The sequence below is a fragment of the Dendrobium catenatum genome, unplaced genomic scaffold (genome assembly GCF_001605985.2).
Source record: "Dendrobium catenatum unplaced genomic scaffold, ASM160598v2 fragScaff_scaffold_621, whole genome shotgun sequence".
In the NCBI taxonomy this organism is placed as follows: Eukaryota; Viridiplantae; Streptophyta; class Magnoliopsida; order Asparagales; family Orchidaceae; genus Dendrobium; species Dendrobium catenatum.
Window position 1 is genome coordinate 10,646,014 of NW_021319083.1, and position 25,939 is coordinate 10,671,952.

The window sequence follows — 25,939 nt, forward strand, 5'->3', positions numbered from 1 at the left end:
TAGCAAAATAGCATCTCTGTTGCCCGTTGAAATTTCAATTGAAACCAAGTTGAAATCTACAAAATTTTCCAGCAAGAGGATTACCCAAGTTTAAACAGTTTTGCACTACCTTAAAGTGTTATTGTGGAGATCTGAAAGCTTTGCCAGCATATCGCACATCTCCAAGTTCCTCTTCAATTCGTAAGAGCTACACATAGATCAGGAATGAACATACAAGATTTAAGATGCTTACGAGAAGCCGAATAATAAGCTAAGATTAGTGAACAGAACAATAGTTGAATAAATCTAGGATATACTGGCAGACTACAAATAATTAGATAAGCAGAAAATTTGCTTGCGGGAGCAGTAGTAATTAGTTCTTGTTTTTGCAAGTAATTAGGCAAGTGAATCATCTCGGTTCTTTGATCGAAAGGGGGCGTTCAAAGTGATTTCTTTCCAAGAATTTGATTAGGAATTTCAAAGCCATATAACTTCTGGTTCATATCTCCAAAATCTATTCAGAAAAATATTAAATGTGATTACCTCCCTACGAAATTATTACTCTTCTAGACATGCAAACAAACAAAACAAAATTTAATATTACAATTATGTTATTTTATAATAGTATATGTTTAAATTATATACCAAGTATTAATGCATGCATTATTCATTAGTTTATAATATAAATAATATGCTTAAATATATTAAACAGTAATAATTATATTATTAAAAATGTATAGATAATGTAATATATTATGAAATAAATCATATAAATATAATATTTATAATATAAATTCATAACATATAATTACTTAAATCAATATATCATTATAATATTCAATTCTTTATGACATTTTATAATAACTATACTTAATTTAGAATGCATCTCTTGTATGTTTATACATGCATACTTCCATGTGTGCACATCTCATTCTTTATTTATTGAAGTAAAATATAGTATATACTTACATTATTATAATATACACGAATGTTTGTATAATTTATCAAATAAGATATTGTTAGATGTATTGCAATTATATGCATGTATTTATATGCTTGTTTTGTGTTTGTATATTCATTCTTACAAGCACATTCATAATTTTACAATGATTATTAGGCCCATACACTTCATCAGCCACAACCACAAATTTTGAGCGAGGATACGGATGTGCCTACTCAGAGTGAAGATACTAAACACACAAAGTAATAACAAAGATATTAGAATTTTGATAAAATTTTGAGCAAAAACTAAATCAAGATGAGAGAATAATCATACAAAAATTTTCAAATAAAAGGTAACAAGTTTTCATTATTTAGTGGACTCATTTAAGTCTATTGCCGCATAGAGATCAAATATTTTAAAATACATACCTAAAGAGAGATGACATTTCGTAAAGACGAAAATATCAATTTGTCTATATTAACAACTAAGAAGGAAGACAAACATCTTTTAAGAAGACTAGGCGGGCTACACATCGAGGAAAAAAAAAATTGATGATGCTTCTCCTTCTTTTATCTTATCTAATATAAGAACTTGTTTTATTGTCATTTCTCTCTTCCTCTTCTCTCCTTCTCTTTATTTTCTTATGATTGTGAGATGATTTATAATTGAAGATTATATAGGTTTATATAACAAAGAGTTCACATTCCAACATTAATGAATACTCACCATTGAAGACTTCTATAGCCTCCATCATAAACTTTGTGGTTGTCTTCATTTAAGATTTTATGGTAGCATCTAGTTATGCTTTATGGTAACCCCCTTTAGTACTTTATAGTAGCTAGCATCTATTTATGACTTTCATATTATTGAAATGAGCAACTATTTTGAATAATTACAAACTTTGGCTTCACACTTAACAAAAGAGATCTAGCACCACAAGAAGACACTAACATTTATATGATTGGACTAAAATAAGGTTGAATCCGCTGGTAAGGTGTAATATCAGTTTTTGCTCCAGGTTCGTCCGGACAAGAAGACACTAACATTTATATGATTGGACTAAAATAAGGTTGCATCCGCTGGTAAGGAGAGAGCATTCAATCTAAGGGAAACATCAAGTGAAGTACTTAGAAAGAGACAACCTAACCTTGAAAATAAAAATGTTTATTTCGCCACAAGCCAAATTTGAGACCAATCAGCAATGTTTAATTTCGAGTCGAGTTTCAAGTTAATTTGAGTAAAGCACATTGATATTATATACTATTTTAAACAACTAATCATAATTACTATGTATATAAAAGTATTTAAAATTAATTTATGAGGATGGATTGTTAAATATGATAAATATAAATGCACATATATGTATATATGCACTATTTATATAATTATTTATTTTATATATACATGTATAAATGTGTTACCACACAAATATAGCATATCATATAATGAGTTCATTTTGAGTTAAATCAACTTATTTTGAACGAGCATCTTTGAGTTGAAGTATATCATTTTTTTTTATTTTGAATGATTATCTAATGAGTTTTGATTTCAAACATGATTACCAACCCTAATCTGATCCACTATAAAGAAGTTACACAAGTGCTCAAAATAAAAGAGTATAAGAAAATACTAATCCTTAAACCTAAGAACACCCAATCTCATCATAGAAGAGAAGTCTCAAATATCCCAAGGCAAAAAAAACAAAGAGCAACACTAAAGAATATATGTTAAAAACATTTAAGTAATATTAGAAATTACCCTCTTAAAAGTTCCTCAAAAGGTATCTTTCTGTCAATAGATTTGCCACAAAATTCATAGCAAAATTATAGTTTCATCAATTCAAGAATAATATTTTAGCCACATAAAATCATTTTTTTCTCCAAATTTCCTCTCTCTGTCTCTTTTGTCTTATTATTTCTCCCAACTGTTGACCTCCTTTTTGGTATCGGTCACTGGCACGATCTTATTTGGCAGATCGATTGCCTTCATGTACATTGCACCACTTTGTGTCTGATGAAGGGTCAAATCAAACATTTTACCTCGATTCATCGCTGTATTTGGAATCTATTACTTTTGATCACATATTGTCCGTGATTATGTTTGAAAATATGTGTGATCGAGTCGACGTTGAATCGATATGTATTTTACGTGCATTTCAACCTTCCATGTGCATGCTCATTCCGTACTTAAAATCTTTTGATATGGGTCTTGTTTTTTGAAATGAATTGCACGAGTGCGTTCTGATCCTCAAGACTTTCTAAATGAGCCCATCCATATTTCGATCGAGTTTCATCTGATTTGTGTCGAGAATGCTGAATAGATTTTACCATATTATTTAGATAATTATTTTAGCATTATTTAAACATTCATTTAAATATTACTTAAATAATCATGTAAGTATTATTTGAATAATCATTTGAGTAATTATTTAAATAATAATTCAAATATTATCTAAATAATAGTAAGTACTATTTAATCATTTGGTTTCAAGTACTGGATGAGAAAAGTAGAGGGTTGTGTTAGGTAGTCGACAGTAAGCGTAAAACTTATCGAATAATCATGACATGAATTTTTTTAAAAATTATATTATGCTAGGACGTCCCCTGGAGCCGAAGTGTTGTATGGCCTGAATACAACGACAAGTGTACAACGACCGTTGCACCGACGCCTAAGTGTAGTGTTAAATAGACAAGAGTTCCTACATCAAGGATAGATGTAGGCAAAGAAACTAGTTCATGAAACTAAAATTAGGATAAAAATTTGAAATATAAGTTCTCTTACAAGAAAATTAATAAATATTATGATTCATAGGAAGATAAATATTTTATGGATTCAGAAAACTAAATGGGTTGAAGAGAAGTCTATGGAGATTGATAGTTTATGATTTAAACTATGCTATTCAGGTAGAAGTCGTATTAGAAATGATATAGGTGTAATTATAGATAAGAGTTTGAAGGATAATATTATAAAAATTAATATAATTAAAGATAGAATTATAGATTTAAAGATTATTGTTAATGTTAAGATTGTTAATATTATAAGTACTTGCGCTCCTCAAGTAATTTTGGATATAGGTTCAAAATTAAAATTTTAGAATGACTTGTAAGAATTAACACAAAAGATATCTCATGAAGAAAGAGTTTTTAATGGAGGAGATTTAAATGGACACGTTGGTAGAGAGGTAGATAATTTTAAAAGTATTTATGGTGGCCATTTGTTAGGAACGACAAGTAAAAGTGGTAAGGCCATATTGAATTTTTCTTTAGCTTATGATTTTTTAATAGCTAATATCTTATTTAAGAAAAGAGATGAGTATCTTATCACTTATAAAAATGAATATAGTAAAACACAGATTGATTATTTTCATATAAGAAAATTAAATCATTTAGATTGCAAAGATTATAAATTTATTATGAGTGAAAATTTATGTACTCAACATTAATTATAATTTTGAACTTTAAGATAACGGGATAAAAAATAAAAAATAAAGTAAAACATTTTTCTAGAATTAGATGAGGGTATTTAAAGAATATTAACAAAAGTATTTTTTAGAGTAAAATTTTAGATCTTAAGATTTTGACTGTGCATGAGGATGCTAATATTATATAGGAAAAAATGGCTAGTGATATTAAGATTATTGTAAAAGATGTGCTTCGAGTTTCGAAGGAAATATGTCATAATATTAAAAATAGTTGGTGGTGAAATCCAAATGTGTAAGAAAAGATAAAAAATAATAAGATTTATTATAAAAATTAGTTTATATGTAAAAATTCGGATAATTGGGAAAGCTATAAAGAGGCTCGTAAGTACTCTAAAAAAGCTATTTGCAATGCAAAGAGTTTAACTTCTAAAGATTTATATAATAGATTAGATACTAAGGAGGGAGAAATAAATATGTATAAGTTAGCCAAACAAAGAGATAGTAGTAAGGATTTAGTTCAAGTGAAATGTATTAAGGATGAAGATCAAAAAGTACTTTTCTTAGAAGATGATATTCAACAAAGATGGATGAGATATTTTGCTAAATTTTTTTAATGAAGATTGTGAAAATACGATTGACTTTAGTGACTTTAGCACCCTAAATGAAAATAAATATTTTTATTTTTATCGGCGTATTAGTAAAACTGAAGTTAAAGAGGCTTCAAAGAAAATGAAGTGTGGATAAGCTGTTGGACCTGTGATATTCTAATAGAGATGTGGAAATGCTTAGAAGATGAAGGAATTTTTTGGCTAACTAAACTTTTTAATACTATTTTGAAGACTAAAAAGATGTCAGATAGGTGGAGATTGAGTGTGTTAATTCCTATTTTTAAGAATAAAGGTGATGCGCATGAGTGTGCGAATTATAGAGGAATTAAGTTAATGTGTCATACTTTAAAACTATAGGAGCAAGTTATGAAGCGCAGGTTGCGGCGTCATACCAATGTTTCTCAAAATCAATTTGGATTCATGCCATATAGGTCTACTATGGAAGCCATACATTTATTGAGAGGTTTGATGGAGAAATATAGAGAGAATAAGGAGGATCTAAATATTATATTTATTGAAATTGAGAAAGCATATGATAAGTTCTAAGATAAGTGCTATGAAGAGTTTTTGAAAAGAAAGGGTTAATAATGCTTATATTCAAATCATTAAAGATATGTGTGTAGGAGCTATTACTTATGTTCAAACACAAGGTGGTTTGACCAAGTATTTTCCTATTTCGGTTGGATTATATCAAGGATCAGCCTTGAGTTCATATCTTTTTGCTTTAGTCATGGATGTTCTCACTAGACATTTACAAGAGGATGTACCTTGGTGTATGCTTTTTGCTGATGATATTCTTCTTGTCGATAAGACTAGTGAGGGTATTGTGACTTTGGACAATAAAGACATAAAGTCATTAGTAAGAGTACACGTTTTAGATATCTTGAATTTATTGTTCAGAGTGATGGTGAAATAAATGGGGATATTATCAACAGAATTCAAGTTGAATGGTTGAAGTGGATGAATGCTTTGGGCTTGTTGTGCGATAGAAAAGTCCCCCCCTCAAACTTAAGGGAAAATTTTATAAGATGGTGGTGAGACCTGCAATGTTTTATGGTGCCGAATGTTGGCAATTAAAAGAGAAGCATAATACTAAGTTAAGTGTTGTAAAGAAGAGGATGCTTAGGTGGATGAGTGGCTTTACCCTTAGATATAGGATACAAAATGAGCATATACATGAAAAGGTTGGAGTAGCTCCACTGGATGATAAGATTAGAGAAAGTCGCCTTAGATGTTTTGGTCACATTAAACGGAGGCCTTCCGATGATCCTGTTAGGAAAGTTGATGTATTAGATTTGACTTATGTTAAGAAAGGTAGAGGTAGACCTAAAAAGACTTGGTTAGAAAATATTATAAATGATATTTCTTTATTAGATTTAAATGAGAATTTGACTTTTAACAGAACACAATGGTGAAAAAAGATTCAAGTAGCCGATACCACGTAGTGGGACAAAGGCTTGATGTTGTTGTTGTTGTAAGAAAATTAGATTTTCTAGATTGTAAATATTATAAAGTTATTATGATTGAAAATTTATGTACACAATATCGATTATTAATTTTCGACTTTATGATAAAGTGAAAGAAAATAAAAAATAGAGTAAAACATTGTTATAGGATTAGATGGGGGCATTTAAATAATATTAAAAAAAATTGAGAATAAAATTTTAGATCTTAAGATTTTGTATTTGCATGAGGATACTAATGCTATATGGAAAAAAGTGGATTGTAATATTAAGAATATTGCAAAAGATGACATAATAGTAAAAATAGTTGGTGGTGGAACCAAATATGCAATAAAAGATAAAAAGTAAGAAGATTTATTATAAAAATTGATTTAGATGTAAAAATTCTAATAATTAAGAAAGATATAAAGATACATATACGGGATCTAATAAAGCAATATGCAATACAAATATCTTAGCTTTTAATGATTTATATAAAAGAATAAATACTGATAAGGGAGAAAGATATATGTATAAATTAGTCAAATAAAGAGATATAAGTAGTAAGAATTTAGTTCAAGTGAATCGTATTAAGAATGAAGATCAAAAAGTATTTTTCATAGAAGATAATATTTAACAAATGTGAATGATATATTTTGATAAACTTTTTAATGAAGAATGTGAAAAGACGACTGACTTTAGCTACCTTAGCACCCTAAATGAAAATAAAGATTTATGTTTTTATTGGTGTATTAATAAAACTGAAGTTAGAGCAACTTTAAAGAAAATAAAGTATAGAAAAGCTTTTGGACCTGATGATATTCCAATAGAGGTGTAGAAATGCTTAGGAGATTAAGGAATTTCTTGGCTTACTAAAATTTTTAATACTATTTTGAAGACTAAAAAGATGCCGAGTGGAGAATGAGTGTGTTAATTCTTATTTTAAAGAATAAAGGTTATGCATAAGCTTGTGGGAATTATAGAGGAATTAAGTTAATGTGTCATACTTAGCGAGTTATGGAGCGTAGGTTGCGGCGTGATATTAATGTTTCCCAAAATCAATTTAGATTCATGTCGGGTAGGTCTACTATAAAAGCCATATATTTATTGAAAGATTTGATGGAGAAATATAGAGAGAATAAGGAGGATCTACATATAATATTTATTGATTTAGAGAAAGCATGTGAAAAAGTTTAAAGAGAAGTGCTTCAGTTGGATTACATCAAGGATCAGCCTTAAGCCCATATCTTTTTGCTTTAGTCATGGATATCCTCGTAAGACATTTGCAAGAGGATGTACCTTTGTGTATGATTTTTGCTGATGATATTCTTCTTATTGATAAGACTAGAGAGGGAGTTGAAGATAAACTTGAATTATGGAGGTCAACCTTAGAGTCTAAAGGTTTTCGCTTAAGTAAATCTAAAACTGAATATATGGAGTGTAATTTTAGTAGTAATAAACCTAGTGACTGAATTATGACTTTGGGTGATCAAGTCATTAATAAGAGTACAAATTTTAGGTTTGGAGTGATGGTGAAATAGATGGGGATATTATCAGCAAAATTCAAATTGGATGGTTGAAGTGGAGGAATACATCAGGCTTGCTCTGTGATAGAAAATTCCCCCTTAAACTTAAGGAAAAATTCTATAAGATGGTTGTGAGATCTGCAATGCTTTATGGTGCCGAATGTTGGCTATTAAAAGAAAAGCATAATACTAAGTTAAGTGTTGCATAGATGAGGATGCTCAGGTGGATGAGCAACTTTACCCATAAAGATAGGATATGAAATGAGCATATATGTGAAAAGGTTGGAGTAACTCCAATGGAAGATAAGATTAGAGAGATTCGTCACATAAAATGACGGCCTTTCGATGACCCAGATAGGAAAGTGGAGATATTAGATTTGACTAATGTTAAGAAAGATAGAGGTAGACCTAAAAAGACTTGGTTAGAAAATATTATATATGATCTTTTTTTATTAGATTTAAACGAGAATTTGACTTTTAGCATGACACAATGGAGTAAAAGGATTCATGTAGTCGACCCCACATAGTGGGACAAAGGCTTGATGTTGTTGTTGTATATTATTTAAATGATAATTTAAATGTTATTTAAATAGTTATAAGCATTATTTAAATAATCACTTGCATAATATTTAAATATTATGTAAATCATTATAAACAATGTTTAAACAATCATTTGAGTGTTAATTAAACCATATTCAAATTAACATTTAAATATAACACAAATGATTATTTAAATATCATTTAAAGAAGAAAAGGACAAAAAATATCTCATCCAACTCAAGTCCTCACATTATACGTACAGCCATCTAATATATAAGCTCTTACATCTCTCTCACACATATAAAACAAGGGAAAACGATAAAAAAAGAAGCTTATTTCTCATGCAACCTTATGTATAGGTGGCAACCGATATTTTCATAAAAAAAAGCAAACAAAAGAGCTCTCTCTCTCTCTCACATGCTCCGAGATTCCAAAATAAATAAAGAAAAAAAAAAAGAAGTTCCAGGACTTTCTCCCTCTAAAGCTCTCAGTTCTGACACAAAAAAGAAGCATCTTTCCACATCAGGAAGGGATCCAATTCACATTTAAAGAGAGGCCCCCATTTTCTCACTCTCAGGCTAATAGATAGTAACGGCAAGCCTCATGACCCCTTGGTCCTCTCTAGTTCGGCTCACACAAGCAAAAGGGAGGCAAGTTCCCTTCCTCCCTCCCGACACTCCCCCCGACCGAAGTTAAGATTAGAGAGAGTCATCTTAGATGGTTTGGTCACATTAAACGGAGGCCTTCCGATGACCCGGTTAGGAAAGTTGAGGTATTATATTTTACTTATGTTAAGAAAGGTAGAGATAGACCTAAAAAAACTTTTAAAAAATATTAGAAATTATCTTTATTTATTAGATTTAAATGAGAATTTGACTTTTAACATGACACAATGACGAAAAAGGATTTATATAGCTGACCCCACGTAAAGGGACAGTAAAATGCAAGTGATAAGATCGTGCAAGTGATCGATGCCAAAAAGGAGGTCAATGCCAACCCCTTCATGTTAACTCCAATTTCTATGATAACTTCTCTAGTCAAACTAGCCATGGCCCCATCTATAAGAATCCCATTAATCCCACCAAAATATAAACCGTTGAGTTTCATGGGAAACAATGATAATAGACATGTGGAAATTAGCAATGAGGGAGTAAGTTTTGTGGACAAATGTAATTAGGATTAGTAGCATAATTTGAAATAGCAATATTACATGATTACTTTGGTAAGAGAAGTCACAAAACAAGCTAGAGAAGAATAAAGAGGCCAAGAGAAATATTATGTAGAGAGAGAGAGAGAGAGAGAGAGGGAAGTAGAAGAATAAAGATTTTTTATGGTCATAAAATACAATCATGATGTACTTAACGTATGGAAGTGCTAGAAATTTTCAGATGATAAAATAGCCATGCAAAGAGTGTCTTTTGATAAACTTTTAAGTGGGTAATTTTGGGCTTCTCTAAAATGAATCACATTATCACTCCTTTCTTGTGAATGTAGGTTTGTTTTAGCCAAATCATATAAATCTTGGCACCTTCTTGTAGTTCTTGACTCTTTGTTATTACTTTATGAATTTACTATTTTCACTTATGGCAGACATCGCCACATAAGAAATTAGGTGTTTTTTAACATGTGCTTCCCTATTGGACAACTAAACAGCCTATTTAGAAGTGGCTTCCATTTTCCACTTGCAGAAGTAGGAACTTCCACTTCCACTCATGCTGTGAGTATAATTTATTGGAATGAAAGCTAGTGCAAGTACATATATACATATTTGTGAAAATAGTAGTTCTATTGGAATGCAAAATTTCAAGGTCAAACCAGGACAACTTCTCAGCATCAACAGGCAATAACGTGGTTATGCCCACTCATACAAGATCTTTATTGACGCTCTCTATGAATTATAATTGTTCATTGTATAGAAACCCCGAGATCATCTGAGAATCTCTAACTACACTATGTTTGCAAAACAGTAGATGTCAATTATTTTTATAAGAACAGGTCCTTGCTATTTCAACTCAACTTTACCTGTTCATTTTCAAATTGAAATTTATTTTGTTATCATATACTAACCAGCCAAAAATTTCCTGAGTCCAGACTAAAGAAAGCTTTTTGAAATGATATTAATAAAGTAAAAGAATATTAAGCTAAATTAAATTCACACTCTGACCTGATTATACTTGGACAATCTCTCACTACGACATGGAGCTCCAGTTTTGATCTGTACAAGAAGCAATAATAAGAAAAAGACAACAATGGGAAGATAACGAACACTAAACTGAATTCCGATATTAGAAATGCCCATCAGAGTTCATACCTGCCCACTGGCCAGGCCAACGGATAAGTCTGCAATAAAATTGTCTTCTGTTTCACCACTACGGTGGCTCACCATCACCCCCCATCCTGCAGCTTTTGAATCAAGGGCAGCTTTAATTGATTCAGTTACAGTTCCAATTTGGTTTACCTGAAAAAATAACATTTAAAATAAAGGGTTACACAAAGAAGCAACAAGTCTCTGATATGGCGACAGACTCAGCAGGAGGAACAATTATTAGGTCCTCCGACCGGACGTAGAGAAACGTCCGGTCGGCACTAAAATCCGGCAAAAAAACTCTGTATTTGCTCGGTATTGCTAGATATTATTTGGTAATAACGAGGAATACCGCTCTGTGAAGACCAATACTGAGTTATACCGAGCTATACCGAGCAATACCGAATTATACAAAAAAATACCGAGTTTTTCCAAAACTCGGTATTTTTTTGTATAACTCGGTATTGCTCGGTATAGCTCGGTATAACTCGGTATTGGGTCTGTCTTCACATGATGGTATTCTTCGTTATTGTTTGGTATTGCTCGGTATTTCTCATTTTTTGGCGCAATTTTAGCTCCGACCGGACGTAGCTCTACGTCCAGTCGGAGGACCTAATAATTGTTCCAGCAGGAGGGGGCCGGCCTGTCCAGCAACAGCTAAACCAAAGCCCAGATTGGGCGGGTGAGGGTCCTGGAGAAGAAATTCAACCGCCCTTGTGGGGCCCAGAAACATTAAGATTCATTATGAGAGGAGAAAGAATAATGAGGGAATTCGGGAAGAAAAGAATTAGGATTTGAAATTCAATTAGGACAAGAAAATTAATAATGAAAAGGAGGGTTGTTTTAGGGGGGACGGGGGGAATTACCTATGTTGTTTTTGGGGCTATGTGTGACTTGTTTTTTGGGTTGTTGTAGTTTTCTTCTTGAGCGCTTTCTAGTGGCGTTTAGGTGGTTTGGGAGAGCGACCTACCTCTCTAATTATAGATACCTTCTATCTTGTTTTCGTATTGAAGTGCTAATAAAAAATCAGCTACTGTTTCTCAAATTCCAACAGTTTCCACTGTTGCCTTGCTTGTTTTAATTCCAAGACATATCAAATTAGTATCAGAGCAAGGCAAATGGCAGCAAAGAAGATGGATGTTTTGGAAGGAGAGATGAAACAACTCAGGGCCGGAATGGAGGAGAAATATTTTGGAATGGAGGTAAAGTTCACAACTATTGAAGAAAGGCTTTCATCCAGAGAGAACCACTTCAAGAACTTTGAAGATATGAAGAAGAAGATGATCAAGATGCAATCAAAAGTTTCACCAGCGATTCCTAAGGTTGAACCCAAGGGAAAGTAAATTCAAGAGGACGATGACAAAATGGAGAGTGTTTACCCTCATGGACCACCCAGGGGATTTCGGTGGGAGGTGCATCAGGGTATCCCAAAGAAAGAGCAGCAAGAAGGTGGGAGGCCGAACCCTTTGGGAGACCACCCACGCATGGGGGGAGGTTGACCGGAGGAGGCTATGGTTGGGCTAAGCCTTGGGGTCCCAATCCGCCAAGGGAAGAAGGGAGAGAACCACACCATCACTATACGGAAGGAACCAACTAAGGGAGAAACCATTGGGATATGGATGCGAGATCAAGGAAGTTAAAAATGTCAACTTTTTTAAAGGAAAGATGATTAGGGTTGGGTGTATTGGGTCGAGCATTAATTCACTATCAATGGGCTGAGAAAAGGAGAAAAGCTCATGGCAACAGGACTATGTTTAGAGGGCAAAGCCTTAGCTTGGTTTTAGTGACGGGAAGCTAAGTAATTGATCTATTCACGAGGAGAATTTAAGGAATAATTGTTGGAATATTTCCGAGACATTTGGGAAGGATACCTCCACGAAACAGTTCTATGCCTTAACTCAGAAGAGGACAATCATGGAGTATCGGGAGAAATTTGAGCTGCTGTCGTGTAGGATAGGGGGAATTTTTGACGAAGGATTAGAAGGGAATTTCATGAAGGGCCTAAAGGAAGGCATACGAGCAGAGTTCAGGGTGTTGAGACCTAGGACCAGAGGGAGACGATGGAGCTAGCGTAAAGAGTGGAAGAGAAACATCAAAGGGAGAAGGCCAGCCGAAGCAACACCATGGGAGGGGCTTATAAGAACAACTCACGACCCTAGCACCAAGGACTCATACAATGTCGTTTTAGAGGGAAGTGCCAAAGGAGAAGAGCACTGAAGTTCATCCTGGAGGAAATTTCAAGCGCCTTACAGAAGCGAAGGTACAAGACAGGTGAGAAAAAGTGTTATGCTTCAGGTATGATGAGAGATTCACACCGGGACATAGGTGCAAGAATCGAGCACTTCATGTCTTAATGGTCTGTGAGGGGGAAGAGGAGAGCGGGGACGAGCTGGAGGATGTCGTGGAGGAAACATAGCTGTTACATCTAGATGTGGTAGAAGTGTCCTAAAACTCTGCGGTGGGATTGACTCTGAATCACATCAAGAAAGTGAGGGGACAAATCAAAGAGCAACCGATGGTGTTTTTGTGGACAGTAGGGCTACACATAACTTCATCTCGAATTGGGTCGTCGAACGATTGAGGTTGAAGATGCTGAGGACTGAAGGATGTGGGATGATGATGGGGACAATTAAGATAGAGAGGGGTTAGGGGATATGTAAAGGGGTGGTGATGACCTTGCAAGATATTCAGGTGGTGGAAGACTTCCTTCTCTTGGATTTAAGAATTACGGATGTAATTCTGAGAATGAAGTGGCTACAAAACCTAGGGGACATAAATGTGAACTAAAAGGCTTTGACCATAGAGACTTACGTAGAGGGGAGGAAAGTAGTGCTTTGAGGGGATGTTAGTTTATGCAAAACCATAGTGTCACTTGCAACCATGCTCAAGATGATCCAGGGTGTGAACCTAGGTCGCTTGGTGGAGTTATTTAGCATAGAAGCAGTCTAGGAACATGAGGCAAGAGAAATTCTAGTGGGGGTCTAGTAGATTCTACAGTAGTACTAGGATGTGTTTCAGCAACCTATCAAGTTACCACCGCCGCAAGACCACGAGCACGCCATCAATCTAAAAGAGGGTACCTCTCCTATAAGTGTCAGACCATACTGATACCCCTAGATTTAGAAAGATGAGATAGAGAGACTGATTAAGGAGATGATGGAAGTAGGGATCATTAGGCCTTATGTGAGCACATTCTCTAATCTAATTCTATTAGTGAAGAAGAAGGATCACAACTGGAGATTTTGTATGGATTAAGGTTCTAAATAAGGAATAGAGCTAGATAAATTTCTCATCCCGTGATTAATTAACTCTTGGATAAGTTATTTGGAGCAGTGATCTTTTCTAAGATTAACTTGAAGCCTTGATACCATCAAATCAAGATGAAGGCAACTGATGAGCACAAGATGGCCTTAAGAGCATAAGAGGGGCACTATGAGTTCCTGGATATGCCTTTTGGCCTCACCAATGCCTCTGCTACCTTCCAGTCCCTCATGAACCAAGTGTTCCAGCAGCACCTAAGAAAATTTATTTTGGTGTTTTTTTATGACATCTTGATATACAACAGGACAAAAATAGAACACTAGGAACACTTGAAGCGAAGGTAGTACTGGAAACCTTGAGAGATCAGTTGCGTACCAACTGGAACAAGTGCTCATTTGGGAAACCACAGGTGGAGTATTTAGGACATGTTGTGTCTAGAGAGGGAGTGGCAACAAAATAGTTCAAAGTTCGGGCTATAGTGGACTAGCCTTTTCCCAAGAACTTGACAAAGTTGCGTGGATTTTTAGGGCTCACTAGTTACTACCGAAAATTTGCTAAATGATACGGGGCCATTGTGAGGCTTAGCAATTGAAGAATGATGCCTTTAAGTGGGGGGAGGAAGCGACAAGAGCTGAAGAAAGCCATGATCAATGTACCAGTTTTGGTGCTCCCATATTTGGGAAACTGTTTGTAGTTGAGACAGACGCATCTGGTTATGGGTTGGGAGCAATTTTCATGCAAGGTCAGAGACCAATTACATATTTTAACTAAGTGCTTACAGGCAGGGCAAGACTCAAGTTTGTGTAAGAGTAGAGCTAATGACAATTGTTTTGGCTATTCATAAGTTGCAGCCCTATCTGTTGGGGAGATATTTCTTAGTCAGGACAGATCAGAGGAGTCTGAAGTATTTGTTGGAGCAACATATGGTCATTGAGGAGCATCAGAGATTACTATTCAAGTTGATTGGGTATGATTTTGAGATCTAAGACCGACCGGATTTAGAAAACAAAGTAGCAGACACCTTGTCCAGAAGGGTGGAGGAGCCCCAGTTAGCAGCCTTGTCAGTACCCATAATCTTAGAATGGAAAGTATTGAGATAAGAAAGTGAGCAGAATGAAGTGTTGAGGAAGATCAGAGAAGAGTTGCGGAATGACTCGGATAGTCACCCAGGCTATACTGTGAAAGGGGGGAAGTTACTATGCCAGGGGAGGTTTGTGTTACCCTGAACCTCAAGTTACATTCCCAAGCTACTACAAGAATTCTATGGTAGTGAGATAGAGGGGCATGCGGTAGTATAGAAGACATACAGTCGACTATCAATTGAGTTATATTGGACGGGGATGGATCAGGATGTAGAAAATATGGTAGCAAGGTGTGATGTGTGACAAAGGCACAAGTGCTTGATGATTGTACTGGGGGATTGTTGCAACCATTAGCTTTACCTTAGAGGTTTTAGGAGGAAGTGACAATGGACTTCATTGAGGGGTTTTCATGCTAGGAGGGATATTCAACGAACTAATTGTGGTAGACCGACCAAGCAAGTATGTCCATTTCATTTCGTTGAAGCATCCCTAAACCACTATATCAATCGCCACAGTTTTTATCTGAGAGGTAGTGCGCTTACATGGCATTCCATTAGTGATAGTATCAGATAGAGACAAGGTATTCCTTAGTCTTTTTTGGAGGGAGTTATTCAAGATGCAAAGCACGATCTTGAAAAGGAGCACAACATATCACCCACAGACGGATGACCAAACGAAAGTAGTAAACAGGAGCGTGGAGACTTGTATTGTTTTGTGTCTTACACACCCAAATTATGGGCCAAATGGCTAGCATGGATAGAGTATTGGCATAACACATTTTTCTACACAACAATGTGAATAATCCTTTTCAAGAGTGGAGGGATCCACCTCATCTGATATAGTACGGACATAAAACTACAACAATATCCAATGTAGATCAATACTTGGAGGAGAGAGAGGATACTACCAGAAACCAAGGGGCATTTGCTAAAGGCTCAACAATTTATGAAGAGAAAAGCAGATGAACACATACGAGAAGTGCAGTTTGAGCCCGAACAGAGCTTATTTGAAATTGAGACCATACCAATAGAGGGGACTGGCCAAGAGGAGGAATCAGAAGTTATTACCAAGTTACTTCGGGGCTTATGAAGTGATTGAGTGCATTGGAGCAGTAGCCTATCATCTGAGGTTACCAGCATCATCATCAATCCACTAGTTTTCCATGTATCACAACTAAGGCGAATTATCTGGAGATCACACACCCTCTTCCTCATTACCAGCAACTTTAACGGAGGACATATAAGTGATTTTGGAACCTATAGAGATTAATGGAGCACGATAAGGGATGAGGATGACATGAGCAAATGAGGTCCTAATTCGATAGAAGGGACTGCTTGATTATGAAGCTACATAGGAGTCACACGAGACAATCAGGAGATAATTTTTATTCTTCCACCTTGAGTACAAGATGCATTTTGGGAAGGAGAGTATTGATGCGACAACAGATTCAGCAAGAGGGGTCCAGCCGATCCAGCTGGAATCAAACCAAAGCCATAATTGGGTGGGGGCAAGTCCTGAAGCAGAAATTTCGGCCCCAGCTTGTGGGGCCTAGAAACATTAAGATTCATTATGAGAGGAGGATGAATAAGGAGGGAATTAGAGAAGCAAAGAATTAGAATTTGAAATTCAATTAAGAGAGAAAAATTAATTATGGAAAGGAATGTTGTTTTGGGGGAAAAATTGGAGGAGCATAATTAGGATTACCTATGTTATTTTTTGGATTATGTGTGATTTGTTTTTTCAGGTTCCTGTAGTTTTCTTTTTGAGGGCTTCCTAGTGGCATCTATGTGGTTTGGGAGAGCATATCTACCTCTTTAATTGTAAATCTCTTGTATCTTATTTTGTATTCAAGTGTTAGTAAAAAATCAGCCACTATTCCTCAAATTCCTGCAGTTTTCTACTATTTCCTTACTGTTTTTACTTCCAAGGCATATCAGTTTCTCTTACGAAAAGCTGGAAAATAGCTGGTGCAACTGACAATGTAAAATATACACATTTGAATCAAATTCACATTACAAAAATGTTTGATTTCTTGATTGAGGGAATTTAGCTGTTAGTCTGTGCACTTAATTCCTAGGTAGGTGTGCCTCAATAAAACTGAGCATAAAATGCACACCGCTTAAGCAAGTTTACTATTACAGAAATGTTTGATTTCTTGGTTGAGTAAATTTAGCCCTTGGCCTGTGCGTTGAATTCCAAACTTCGTTGATGAGACCATCATGGCCACAAAGGACATACAAAAAGGATGAAGTGATTCCACAAAACAGACTCAATAGATATACAGACATGTTTGGGTATTGAGAACTACAGCAACTGAACAATGGAGAGAGTTACACGCCTCAATAGAAGCAGCAATACTGTCAATTTAACCAAACAGGAAGCCTCCTTAAGAAACCATGGCTTCCAACGAAAACCGCACAATCAGTTGGAAGCAGAAGGGAATTGGAGCTACTTTAAAAAAAAAAAAAAAAAAAAACCAAACGGATAATTTGAAAGTCCACCTAAAAAACTAGTACTCATTCACTGCCACCCATCTTCCAAACCGCTACTTGTAGATCCACTTCATAATACACTACAAGATTAAACTGCTACCGAACTAGCAACATAGTGAATTGCTACAGGATCTATAACCAATACTTCCAAATAGCCGGAAGTAGATGAATCAAACTGCATTTAATCCAAAAACATTATCCAAGCAGAATACTCACTAGGAAAAACATTCAAATCAGCGGCAATAGAAATAGGATTGTGGACACTCGAACTTTTAACATTACATTTTTCAGCTATGATCACATCTTCAGCTACAACGTTTGAGTGAAAAAATCAGAAACTCGAACTTTTAACATTGTTCAGCTTTGCCATCATTGCATATATGGTATGTAAGATGATCATCATAAACTGAGATTATCATCAAATGCGCTAAAATCATGAAATATAAAGAAAGGGTAACCTTATACCTTGTGAGATAAGCAACTAGCCAAAAGAATTTTCTATTTAATCTTATTATATCGCTCAACAAATACTTCCATAGAGAAATAAAAACAGCTAAATTTAAAATACTGAATGCCAGCTTAAGGTAGATCTTACGATATACTATAAAATTTGTTTAGGCTATAAACCAGTCGTCTTCCAGATCATGTAACTTAAAAATGTTCAGACAATAAATTACTAATCAGAAAACAAGATGGCAAATTCTTACTTTTAAAAGTAAACCATTGCAGGCCTTCTTTTGAATTGCCTCAGCAATTCTCATAGGGTTTGTAACCAATAAATCATCTCCTACTAGTTGGATATCCACTGAAGATTGGAGAGATGACCAAGAACTCCAATCATCTTGGTCAAAAGGATCCTCAATGGACACAATAGGAAAGTCTCTAATAAATTCTTTGTACAGTTCACATAAACTCTGAGCTGACAGCACGTGAGCTCCATCATTCGGCTGCTTCTTAAAGTTTAGGTCATAGTTTCCATCCTTTCTAAAAAACTCTGAAGCTGCAACATCCATTCCTATTTTGATCTGCAAAGAGCATACAACTATCAGAACAGAATGGAAAGTAAAGCTCACAATGACATTTACGTGTGCATTTTACCTTTCCAGAGTAACCAGCCTTTTCAATTGCATCCATCAGTAGGACAAGTCCTTCCCGGTTATCCTGAACATTCGGAGCAAAACCACCTTCATCTCCAACATTACATGCATCTTGCCCATATTTTGCCTTAATAATACCCTTCAAAATATGATAAACTGTTACACACAGTAAACAATAAACATCAGAAAAGTAGCATTTCCTAAATGAATGTTTAACGCCATAAACGAACAAGAAGTCACTGATATCAAGTGTGAACAGAGGCGTATCATCAAGTTGGGCTCAAGGATAAATGAGGAGCACGAAGCAAGTTTTAAAAAGGTAGATATGCAACTTTGTCAATGATAATATAGCACAACTGTCTCACTTGCAAATCAAGCAGCAAGGAGCATGGTTACCTTCACTACCCATGCGCAAAGCTTCGGCGAAGGAACTTGCACCTACTGGTAATATCATGAATTCTTGCATTGCTAAATTGTTGCCAGCATGGCTCCCCCCATTTATCACATTGAAAGCTGGGACTGGCATAACAAGATATTTGGTTCCAGATATTTCTTGAATATGTCTGTACAAAGGAACACCTTTGGCTCCGGCACCAGCTCTACAAATACTGAGAGAAACTCCAAGAATGGAATTGGCACCTAGCTTTGACTTATTTGGAGTTCCGTCAAGCTCAAGCATGATTCTATCCACTTCAGCTTGATCCCTGGTGTCATTATTAGAATCACTTAAGTCATAATTCTGTAGAATGTGCACAATAAAATCAACAGTTCAAAGGCAGATCATGCCAGATGAAAAAAAAAAAAGAAAATAGTTGTTGGATTTAAAAAAAAAAACATCAAAATTTATATTAAGGGTATTCTCCATGTAATCATCATCAGTATTGACAGCCTATTCCACTGTTTGAGTTTGTTTTATAAATCACGAGCCGAGGATTTTGCTGGCCACAATGTCAGGGGTGGACAGACCATGGGACCGAATCCAAAAAGAAGGTCACATACTACATTACTTTTAATCAACTATTTTCCCTTCAATTTAGCTATAAATAACTTCCTTTAATCTCTCACAACTTAAATCCAAACATCATATTCATAGGCAATCTCATGTAAAGTAAAAGTCATTTAAAGTGACTGGACAAAAATTGTAGCCCTTGCTAACAAAAAATCAATACATTATTTTACTTGAGCGTTTCGTGCTATGATTTTTCTCTTTCATTTTGATTTCAAAGAAAATGCAAAAGAAGGAAGAGACGGTATAAGTATCAGCGCTTAGCTGACCTAACATCGATCCCAATCAGCTTCGGTCCCAATAACTCATTCACATTCCTGACTGCATTAACCACGCCTTTTCCCCCATACACGCTCTCATCCCCGTCCTTTGGGCATCTCCAACCGAAAACTTCATTTTTCACGGTAAAATAACGCAAAACTCCAAAATGGCGCGGTGATGCTCCAATCAACGCCATTTTAGATGTTTTTGAGAAGATAACGATCGCCCTCCCTTTTGCGCGTTTTTCCGGTTGAGAGCAAAAAATGGCCTGAGTGAACAGTGCGACTACGCACTGTTCATCTGCGATCAATGGCGTAAAAAATGGCGATCGGTTGGAGCAAAACAAGAACGGCAAACAAGTGTTTGCCGTTCGGTTGGAGATGCCCTCCAAAGCCTCAGACCCCCGTCGAAGCTCCACTGGGAACTGCCGATCGGTAAAGATCGGAGGTCACCACATCCACCTCCACCGTAGGATTTCCCCTACTGTCGATGATCTGCCTCGCCTTCACCGATCTCACATTGAACTCCTTCGCTGCGACTCGCGTCGAAGCGGCGGGCGTCGTGAAGCAACGGAACATCGGATGATGGAGACTTTGGAGGTTGATTGAAAGGTAAGGGAAGGAGCTTTTGAGGCAAATGAAGGGAACTGGAGGAGATTGGAAAGAGGGAGGGCCATGCAGGAGAAGGTGGGATGATCGGAGGAGACGACTGGCTATAGTTAACGTGCCATGGCGGTGTCGGTGGCGGAGTTTCTGAGGAGAATTTAGAGTATTTGACTAGCGAGCAAAAGAAGTTGGTGGACTGTGAAAGTGGGATACGCAGGTGGACGTGGATCCAACCTTCTGAAATCGAACGCCGGTTGGGTGCTTAAAACTTCTTATAATAAATATTGAAACTATTCAATTATTATTTAAATATAATAATGATAATATAAATATAAGATAAAAATTTAAATAATTTTTAAAATTAAATTTATTTATTTAAATTAAAATTAATAATTTTTTTTATTTAATTGAAATTCATATTATTCACTCTTATATTTTCTTCTATCAAAAAATCAATGTTATAAAAATAAATTTAAGAATATAATTTTTTAATATCAACTAAAAAGATATATAAACAAAAATATGGGCTTGTTGAAAATTACTCTATTTTTTATTTTATTAATATTTTAATATAAAATAAAAATTATTTTTGGTATTCAAAATAAAAATAAGTATTATTTTATTTTGTAGCTTGGCCATGACTTTTGGGGTGATTTTCATTTAATACTTTGAATGCACATAAAAATGCCTAGAAGTTTTTTTTTTTTTAAATTAAAAATATAAAATAGTTACAAAAATCAAACCAAACATATTTTTTAAAACTCAAAACAAAAACAAAAATAAAAATACATGTCAATCCTAATCAAGCTTAGGATAAAATATAATAGTCCTTAATAACTACCTACATGAGTAAAATTTGACTTTATATGACTTAAAATAATCATAATTGGAGGAATATCACCACTATTTATTTATTTAGAAAAATATACAAAAAAAATTTATTTCATATGTAAGGCATTGCTATGCCCATAACCCCATTCTTAAGTATCTTTCAATTAAAAATACTAAGCAACAATGTTCCAATATTTCCAGCAACTCCATATACTTCTCCATTGTTAATTTCATCTTTTTTTTTTCTATAAATTCCTCCAATTAGAAAAGCAGTTAACACTGACTTTGTAAATCATGGCTAAGTCCTTAATGTTTGAATGATGATGCATTATATGATCCAAGCGATTGTATAATATTTGACTGATTCATGCGTTTTATTTTAAATTGAGGTAATTTTGATGAAGACCTAATCACATGATATTGTATTATATGTATTTCTTATTATAAAATTTGAGTCAGTAGAGTTTATGTTTCACGTCTTAATGGTGAACAAACATTCAGCATGGTAAATAAAAATGATAAGACTAGAGAACGTTTTTTACGTGAAAATATCCGAAAAGAGAAAAAATCATAGGACCTAGCCTAGTTGTAAAATTCAATATATGGTAAGTGATACAAAGATCGTTCTTTCTTCACTATTGAAGAAGAGGAAGAGTATAATGATCAAATGTCCACATATGGACAATCTATGCCCAACAACATGACTAAATTTTTCTAAGAAGGTAGAAAACTGATGTCCATGTCCACATGCGGAAAAACATACCCAACAGTAGGGTGAAATCTTCTTAATATTTTGGAGAAAGTAATGATTTTTTAAGCTGATCGTTGGTGGTGACGGTGGTTGTTAATGGCAATAGCTGGTGGTGGTCGTTGGCGATAGCTAGAAAATGCAAGAGATCTCTCACTAGTTCTCTCTTCTCCTTTTTTCCTCCTCCTTCATGTAAAGAATGAGGGTCTACTTATAGATTTTTTGGGAGTGGCATACTCCATAAATATGGAGATATCTAGGTTAAATTAGGAGTGCTCCATCCAACTATTCATATTGATTCCTTTGATCATAGTGCTTTCATCATGAGTTATTTAAGTGCTTTAATGGTGTCAGAGTTAAATGATCTTGGGATCGTTGGATTTGTCTCATCGAGCTGATCAATTCAATTATAAATATGCCATATTTAGAAATCGTTTGGTTATGAAAAAAAAATGTTTTTAAGATTCCAAGTATGTTGCAGCTCCTTGATTCGAACCCATTCAAACTCAAATCAGAGCGATTTTGGTGTCATCGGGTTTGTCATATTGAAACATTCTATTTGATTGTAAGTTTGCTGAGATCTGAGTTCAAATGATCATATATTAAATTTTGAAGGTTTCTAATTTAAATATGCAAAGAGATTCATGCAGATCAAGATAATTTTTGGTTATGTATTATTTGCCCCCCTATTTTTGAACATCGAAGCTCACGGAATTCAAAAATATATTTTAAATCTTTTGAAATAAGAGTCAGTATATTGATTGAAACTGTTTTATCCAAAATGTTCAAATGATCTCGAATTTATTTATAGAAGCTCCATTATGCTTTATAAAGGTACAATATATATAATTCATTAACAAATACTACTCAACTTTTTTAATTCATTACAAAAAATTTGGGTTTTATTAATTGTATATTAATTTTATAATTCTTAAACTTAATAAAACTACTCTAATCCAACAATATTATCATTCCCAACCTCAAAATCTCAAACGTAAAAATTTGTGGGGATACGGCATCACAAACAAAAATAAAACTTCTTACTCATTCAATACTGCTGATTCCGAGAACACTGAATCCAATAAAAATGCATCGAATTTGAGGCAATATTTCCCCCTGCCATTGCACTGAATCCATAAAATCATGAATGGCTGGAATACGCCAAAACATTAGGCGCAATCTTCGGAAATTAAAAAAATACGCTAAGCAATACCACGCATTCTATGGAATACGCCATGCAATCACGCGCATTCTAAGAATGCGCCAATTAATGTCGCGCATTCTATCAATGCGCCAACTCGTGCAGCGTATACGCCGCTTCTTAAATTCTTTTACAATCAAGCTTCTTCTCCTAAATTACAAGTCTTACAAGCTCTTCCAAAAATTTGGCCCTCCATAAATCCATGTTATTCTCTTTCATGAATTCATATAAGTATTTTTTATAAATTTCCATAACTCTCTCATTTATATTCATGAATCTCTTCTCCTCCCCCTTAAGTATAAATATCCACCCCATGAGATAAAGAAGTTTGCACCACTTCTCATCTTGAATCTTTTTTTTTTGCATTTCTCCTCTTTTTATTCTATATTCATTCTTACATTATAGGCATTCCACAGTCTTAGCTCAAGCTATAGTGCCCCTCTTTGTGCAGTAGTATTTATCTATTTTATTCCTTCTATTCTCTACTTTTTCTTACATTAGAGGCATTCCATTGTCTTGAATATACGGTATCTTCTATCAAGCTCTAGTGGTCCTCTATGTGTAGAAGAAGTTTCAATGAGCGATCATTCTCCTCTCAAACTATCTATGCCAAAAGAAGATCAATTACCCATACACAAAATAATGGTTCAAAGAGATCATACAAGGTAGCAAGGGCTGGTGGCATGATGTCTACAATCACGGGTGATTCTTTGATCATATTCCACAAGAAGTTCCCATTTTTCCAACAATATTGTTATAAAGACTCTTGAAAAATATGATTGGACATAATTTCTTCCATTAGGGTATTTAACCATTTATAAAATGAGTTTACGAGTAGGCTTATGATTCCCTCCTACTCCAGAATTAATTAATATTTCAATAACATGTGGAGTCAAATTATCCCAATTTTATTGTAGAGCCGTGTCAATTGTTATGGGGTTGATTGCCATCTTTAGGGATCGTGGAGTAGTTTTGACATAGAAGTACCTTTTGAGAATAGATCATTTTAGATGTGATGTATATGGTCGCATAACATTTACACCTAAATGGTCAAATCTTCAAACCAACGATCCATTAAAGAATAGGGCTAGTGGATTTTTCTTTGTGAAGAATGACTGGAATCTTATAAAAAACGAGTAAAATTAAAAAAGTTGCCAATTCCCATTCATGTGGGTGAGAATGACATTTTGATAATTTCCAACCTCCCTGATGTTGAAAGTCTCTTATATGAGGTATACTATCTTTACAAATATGTAGAAGAAGATTATTTGCTCAAAGTTGGTATGTCTATACATGTGGGAAGGTCTCGTGCGAATATGTTAAAAAAAGTCGAATAGAGTTCAAGAGGTAGCTACACATACTTTAAAAATTGGCTCCGATTCTTAAAGAATAATGATCCACCCATTTTGTCTATGAAGAAGAAAAGAGTAGACAAAACTTTAATAATAGCTACCAGCAATAAAGGTCATAAAGATTCTTCTCCAAATATTTGTCCTTCGAAGTTACATATTCCTGCAGAAGTTTTGACTCCTTAATGTATCAGAGGTGGACGAGCTAATGAATTGTTGAGTAGTTATTCATACATATATAAATATATGTTTTTTTTACATATATATCATATTCTTGTTTTAGATATTGCGGCAAATGGATATTGATCTTGAGCTAACTCAATCCTTGAATGACTGAAATACTGAATTTGTGAATTTTTTTTAGGAAAAATGGGGGCAGAGCCCGTATATTGATCACCAAAGAGTTACAAGCCAAAATTACAAGTAAAGTGACTATACCAACAGAAAGGAAAATAGAAAAAAAAATTACAAAAAGAACTCAGGAAAATAGGTCTACACCACAATGGCATCAATGCCAAGATCATATGTAATCAACGAAGCCAACCGAATAGACACTAGTTGCCCAAAGCCAAAGCAGAAGGGACATCAAAGCGTCAAATTTTGCAGTCTTGGTTGCTGATCGACCATCCAAGGATGCAATATGGATGTAGACCTTGTACATCATCGTCCACAAAAACTCCAGTTGCAGCAAACCAAATTACGGGCATTGAAGAAAACTGAAACCAGTCAAAAAACCTGGAGCACACAGCAGTCCAGCAAAAATAATAGACAAAAACAGAAACCAGCAACAGCATAACACCAAAACTTCAGTCCAGAATTTCCCTGAATTTCTCCTTGAGTCTTTCATAATGCTTCCACTTAATAACTTTAGCTCTAATCGCTAGAATGATCAAACTTTTCAGTTCAAAATGACTTTCATAAGATTAGAGAACCTCCTGCAATTACGCTCCCTCCAAATCCAGTAAACTAGAACAGCAATAGAGAGAAAACAAAAGTTGAGATCATATCTGTTATAATCACGTGTGTTACCCAAAAAATCGTATACTTGAAGCTGATTAGGCCTCAGGTAAAAATTAGCCAAAGAAGGGAAAAGCTCAGTAAGGATCCGGAACGAAAAATCACATTCAAAAAACAAATGTGAGTGACATTCACGGTTGCTAACACACAAAGAGCAAGAGGGGGTAGCAAAATATTAAATATCTTGAATATAAACAAACATACGAAGAAAAATTAAGGATATGA

The 25,939-nt window shown here is 34.7% G+C and overlaps 1 protein-coding gene across 3 annotated transcripts in view; it reads right to left on the bottom strand.

The window, feature by feature from the left end:
* The window catches only part of LOC110113386 (enolase 1, chloroplastic), a 41,710-nt gene continuing 15,771 nt past the window's right edge, over positions 1 to 25,939 (bottom strand). The window contains exons 1-8 of one of the 3 annotated variants that reach the window (XM_020845947.2): positions 20,361 to 20,790; positions 19,972 to 20,098; positions 19,093 to 19,400; positions 18,698 to 18,852; positions 18,307 to 18,624; positions 10,771 to 10,917; positions 10,624 to 10,674; positions 1 to 187 (exon numbers count right to left, since the gene is read on the bottom strand). In XM_020845947.2, coding sequence (XP_020701606.1) covers positions 119 to 187; positions 10,624 to 10,674; positions 10,771 to 10,917; positions 18,307 to 18,624; positions 18,698 to 18,852; positions 19,093 to 19,400; positions 19,972 to 20,098; positions 20,361 to 20,541 — 1,356 coding nt within the window. In that variant the 5' untranslated portion in view covers positions 20,542 to 20,790 and the 3' untranslated portion in view covers positions 1 to 118. Of the gene's footprint in view, positions 188 to 10,623; positions 10,675 to 10,770; positions 10,918 to 18,306; positions 18,625 to 18,697; positions 18,853 to 19,092; positions 19,401 to 19,971; positions 20,175 to 20,360; positions 20,791 to 25,939 lie in introns of those variants that run through there. The other 2 variants (XM_028695143.1, XM_028695144.1) reach the window with 2 other exon arrangements.